Source organism: Acyrthosiphon pisum, chromosome A2 (assembly GCF_005508785.2).
Source record: "Acyrthosiphon pisum isolate AL4f chromosome A2, pea_aphid_22Mar2018_4r6ur, whole genome shotgun sequence".
In the NCBI taxonomy this organism is placed as follows: domain Eukaryota; kingdom Metazoa; phylum Arthropoda; class Insecta; order Hemiptera; family Aphididae; genus Acyrthosiphon; species Acyrthosiphon pisum.
In genome coordinates, this window is record NC_042495.1 from 105,481,977 (window position 1) to 105,488,195 (window position 6,219).

The window sequence follows — 6,219 nt, forward strand, 5'->3', positions numbered from 1 at the left end:
TATCCACAGAATGTCTTTATTAACTTCCCTACACAACTTAATATATCAATCAGATATTATATGAATGTTTTATAAACCAACTTTGTTAATTTTATAAATATCAGTATAGAAATATTTAATTCATATCAATATAAATATTAAATATTATATGAACAACATAATAATATAGTATAGATAATGGATATATTATAAATATATCTTTATAATATTAAACTAATTATATCCAAATACAATTATCTAATGTGCTATATTGTAGACGAGTGTCTATAATAGTACATAATATCAACCTGCAAATATAATATAACGAATATATTTTTGAATCAAAATAATATATAATTTAATAATCTCTCACACGTCAATAAGATATAGCTTCAACAATATACGTCATATACCTGCATTTGTGTTGGACTGTAAACTTGTTTCGATGAATGGAGAAAAACGGTAGTCGGCATTCAAGAAACGAAAACGAAACTTAAGTAACCGAACAAAATATACACTGCGAATACCGTCCGCAGAGGAGAAATATTTTCGGTTTGGGTAACAAATACGCAGCGAATTATTCTTATCCAGCGCAGGCGGACGTGAAATAAAAAACACAATATAACGAGACAAAAATCCTGTGGTCGTGCGGACATCGTCAGCGGTTGATGTTCACCCGAGATATATTATTATCATCTAAGAATCTGAAACGAGTAAAACGAGAGATTTACGCGGCAGATTTTCTGAATCGTGTACAACTTACTGTACAGTGTTTGCGTATTTAATGCGTGACACACACAGTTGTACCTATACGGTTTTAATGATTAATAATAATATATTATGATAAAATGTCGTCCGCTAGAAAGACGAATTTTGACAGGGTTCTGCAGTTGTCAGCTGAGTTCACATATATAGTGAAAAAATCTTACTCTATGATGTCGGGGTAATGAACAATAGTTTTTTTTTCAAGTTTAACTATTAGCCTTCTACATTTTTTTTTATGTATAAACTTAAATTTATTTAAATATAATATAAATAAACTAAAAAAGTATTAATTAGATTTAAAAATAAAATTTTCATATTTTATATATTACTTTAATAAAGTTGAATTTAAGATAAATTAAATACAATAATTGAATCGAACAAAAACGTACTTTTATAGATTCAAGACAATATATCTTGATATATTAAATACAAGACATAATATAATATACTCACAGTTGTCCTGTCATTCTTTTTAATTCATCAGTCATAATATGTACACTAATATTAAGTATTATTAAAAACTTTAAAAAATAGTATAGTAATGATATGGAAATTTGGTGAAAGAAAACAGTGCATTTGAAAAAAAAACCATCCAATTCCAGTCAAATTGCAAGCTCTCTTACAATACTTTACAGCGATTGTCGATTTATGGCAATGTCCGTACGATCAACACTGGCAACGTGTGAAAGTCTTCCCGTCGACACGTTATAAAAACGCACTATCACAAGAAACAATTAATATGATATACTACGCGCTTATTGGGCAGCCTCAAATTAAATGAACATTTATTTCGCGAAAACGGCCGAGTAGCTATAGTGTATCGACGTGCGCCCGAGGTGAAAATATAATATCATATTATAATATATTACACTCCACTCCGGAGACTATTACCCCTCACACACCCCCTTACCAATGTGACCCTGCTAAAACAATATTATAATCATCCGTCGTCGTCGTCATAGACTACTCCGCGAACGACGATCGTGAGAGAATATGAAGAAAGCACGGGTGTTAGAGGTCAAGTGCGCGTTCGGAGGGGCGCCGCCCAAGAGCGGACCGGGCCGGTGGTTGTGATTCACGCGCGTTTTCCGCCGCGGCGGTGGTATATATACTGAATGTCCGGGAAACCCAGCTACCAGTGCACGTTCCGGCGTTGAAGCATCTACACCTACTATCGGGGCGAATTCACGGACCGTCTTAACAGTCGAAATCGATATCTTCACGTCGTAATATACAATATTATTATTGTATCATCGTGTAGTTAGTTAGTACGCGACGTGCGGTAATTTTTGCGATAACTCGATACCGGGTCCAGTGACAGTTCGTTTGGAAACGGTTCGCCGATAGCATAATGAATCGGTTACATTCGGTGTCGGTGTGCGTGGTGGTGATTTTGGCGTTGGGCGTTGGGCGGTCCAAAGCTTTCTGCGGGTTGCGATCCGGTGACAGCGAAGAAAGAGGCAACGTAGACGATTTCATCACGTGTCTAAAGGCAAAGGCGATCGTGACGCTGGACCGCATGTCTCGAGACGATTCGTTGCCCCTAACCGGATCAGTGACCCTGGTCCATGGGGACTCAACTCACCGCCGACAAAGGTCGGATCAGGGCCCAGAGGTTTCAGAACTTGAACTCCAGTCAAAACCGGACGACGCACTCAACAATATGCTCTACGACAAGGCGGTCAGACTTCTCAGTGGTCGAGTCGTCAAGGTCGGTCTGCCCGAAGTTACACCAGACCAGTTGAGAACAGCCCTGGAAGAAGGTAAAAAGGATTTGAAATAAATACGTATATAAACCCATATAGACATAACAATAAATATATAATATATCTATATGTGTAGAAAGTAGAAACTACAAACATCATTAGAGATGCATAATCGAAAAGTCAGAATTTTCAAAAAAGTATAAACGGCTTCTCTTTTTATTTGCAAATATTAACTTTAGGTTGATGTAGGTATCTTAAAAATGTTTTAACTTAATTAATATATTTAGAGTAATTTCCCTGATTTCAAATGTGTAATGCTCAGCCGACAATAATAAAACGAAATTTAATCAAATTTAATGCTTAGGAATTTATATTTAATAAAATCCAATATAATATATTTTTATACAATATATTTATAATCTATTATTACTATACTTCCATTTAACTTAAATAATTCATGTTCGTGTTTTAAATATCTAAAGATTAGATTGTTACGAAAATAAATAAATCATTAATATTTGTTTTATTTACCAAAGTTTTAGAATTAATACTTTTGTTTAGTTGGATATCTCAAATATCTTTATTTAAAAATATTATAATATAGACAGATTTTTCTAAATAATATAATATTTAAATATCAATGCATTTACACAAGTTAATAACTACTCCTTATTCCTTACCTATCAGAAATCAAAATCAAAATATGTATAATTTACCATAAAAATATATTACTAAAATATTGCACATTAAATAAAAACCATGAAATAAACATCATAAATATTATAATTTCTTAAACTAAATAGTTTTATTTTTTCAAATTGTCCTGACATTGTTATTGAAACTTTTTGTTAGTACGTAGGTATTCACATTTTTCACATTAGGAAAAATAGACATCAATAATATAAATCAATAAAATATGATAACATATTACAATAATATGTTTAACAAAATGTAAAGTAGTCTATAGTATAATATTGGCGAACTATATTAGGTAGGTATAATACATTTACGGGTTAATACATTTTACAATTAATTAAACCGTAAATGATAATATTATCGTCGCTCATGCTGAAGTCGGCGTAAAGAAGGTGGTTAGGTCACTTAGGATGTAGTTACTAAGTAACTAAATATTATACTGTAGAGTTTTTGTGATACAAAATATATTGTAATATATAATATATTATATGCATGTTATGGACGACATCGGACATAACAATAATAATATACTTGTAATGCAAAAACTGATTTCTCGCCACTTCATTATTTGTAGTATAATATTATCTCATATTTGAATTAATTTAAAATAAATATAAAAATAATATTATTTTATCAATCAAAATAATTAGAATTTTAAAACTTTGATTTACCATATCGGAAATCTACAGTGGACATGGCCAAATGATAATATTATGGAGGGTTAAGGGTAGGTTCGGATCCTGAACCGACGCAGATCAGTCTGTCTATAGGATCAGCCGGTGGCGGCGGGAAACGCGTAGCGATAGTATTATCATTATTATGCATCGATCGGGCGATATCAGCCATAAAATTGCGCGGCATGAGCTAGTGCGTGTTTGTGCTACATATTTTCACAAACGGGTGGCTCGTGTTTTTCATTTGGACGGTACAACACAATAATTGACGCGTAGCGATTTTTCGAATAGTATATGAAATGCAAATGCATAAAAAAAAAAACTAACCTAAACGAAAACCGAAACGGAATTAGTGTACCGTAGGTACATATAGTATATTTATGTATAGGTATAATATATTGTATATTATATATTATTTTTCACTTAAAAATATGTATATATATCGAAATGGTATCACAACAATATCGCACGAGCGCGAGAGTGTGTGTGTGTCAGTCCGTCACTAATACGAGAGCGGACTCCATTCGGACAGACAGACATACCGCACGTATAGCACCTACATATCATACGATTTTACAATAATATAAATATGTAATTATATATGTGTGTGTGTGTGTGTGTGTACGCGTTACTTGTGATGTATTATATTATCCTTTCGCCGGGGGCGCTAATTACACGCGATACGAGCAACACACAATGGGAGACGACGACAACAATAACGACAAATCTAGGGCTGTGGATCGTTATTCGTAACAATAATAATATTATGCGATTTTCCTTTTCGCGTAGATGATATATGATATTTTATTGTATTGGAACGCAAAAAACCGCGGAGTCGTCCTTGCCCGATCGGTTCGTGGTTTTATTTTTCCATAGGCATTTGATTTGTTCGTCACGATAACTTTCCGCCGCTGTTACTCGTTTCGTTATAATATGTACAATCGATTCTCGAAACGCGATAATAAATAATATAATATACCTTTACAGTATACATTTGTTTTGAAATATCTTCAGACTTTATAATATTCGGACGAAAAAAAAACAATATAAATTATATATTTTAATTTCAAACAATTTAACGTATTATAATGACAATTTACTAATGATATTTTGCGGTAAATGTTTGCAAAGGTCGTGGAAAAATGAAGAAAACCATGGGAATGATGATGACGATGGGTGCCATGAAGGCGATGATGATCATACCACTGGCTCTCGGCGTGCTGTTTCTTTTGGCCGGAAAGGCGTTGATAATCAGTAAAATAGCGCTGGTCCTGTCGCTGATCATCACGCTCAAGAAGCTCTTGTCCAAGTCTGGAGGCGGAGGCGGAGGCAGCGAGCACATGATGCACGAGTCCCACTCTTCCGGGTGGCCATCGGGCGGAAGTTCGGGAGGCCACGGGGGCGGCTGGGACAAGAGGTCTGCGTCGTCGGAGGCTGCTGCTGCTGCAAGTCAGATGTTGGCTTACAGATCGTACATCAAGCCATAATTATTTAAAGATAGAATTACAAAAGTTCAATAATTATTGAACACGTCATTCGACAATGTGTGAACCTCACGCACTGTAGTTATGACACCATTATTTATTATATTAATTAGTAGTATTTATTATTATTTATTATCATCATTATTATTGTTGTTCGTTTACGAAATTTCATCAATCTTTATTATGATATATTATGCATTAAACTTCCGAGTCCCGACTCTACGATGCCACTGTACCTACGGGAAATATTATTCGTAATATTTCAATCAAACGCTGTTTTTGTTCTAATATAATAGAACATTACAATATTTTAATAGTTTATTCATCGTTCACCTTTTTTTTATATTCTATTGCGTGTCATTTCATTACGATAATATAGTACTTTTTCCATCAACTTATAAAATTAACTGTCGTTCATGATTTTATTGTCGTATGGTAGTAAAAAAATAATAATTGTTCTGTTATTATATTATAATTGGAAATAATATTTAAAATAATTTTGTAAAACCGTATTGTTTTTGATTATTGGTCTATATTTCTACAATTAATAATAGTGGCCCAAATTTCATATTAATATGAACCATTAGTTTTATAACTTATTATTTTTTCGTTTTCGGGATCTAAAATAATTAATATAAAATGAACGTAATCATAACCATGAATTATCATAATATTTATTTCAAACTAAACGGGCCACTTATGAAAATAATTAAAACAAGTTGAAATGTAATATAATTATAATAATATATTATATAACTTTAAACAAAAAAAAAAAAAAACATGAAACTCCCCAAACATATAGTAGATTTCATGTTTACCTTGTTGGTAGTTGTCATTGATTAGGTCAATGTAATCAATTTTTTGTATTTTAATCCAATGATATATTATTATGATTTCATACGAAAAACGATTCTG

General features: G+C 32.7%; 1 protein-coding gene across 1 annotated transcript; it reads left to right on the forward strand.

Annotated features, from left to right (window-relative positions):
• Positions 1 to 1,888: 1,888 nt before the first annotated feature.
• On the forward strand, positions 1,889 to 5,801 carry LOC100159210. Its single transcript, XM_001949808.5, has 2 exons — positions 1,889 to 2,507; positions 4,952 to 5,801. Exons 1-2 carry the CDS (start codon positions 2,096 to 2,098, stop codon positions 5,305 to 5,307), a joined length of 768 nt encoding a protein of 255 aa, XP_001949843.1. The 5' UTR covers positions 1,889 to 2,095; the 3' UTR covers positions 5,308 to 5,801.
• Positions 5,802 to 6,219: the final 418 nt, after the last annotated feature.

Coding starts and splice junctions, on each gene's coding strand:
- LOC100159210 (XM_001949808.5), top strand. CDS start 2,096: ATGAATCGGTTACATTCGGTGTCGGTGTGCGTGGTGGTGATTTTGGCG. Junction 2,508..4,951: donor GAGAACAGCCCTGGAAGAAG/GTAAAAAGGATT, acceptor ATGTTTGCAAAG/GTCGTGGAAAAATGAAGAAA.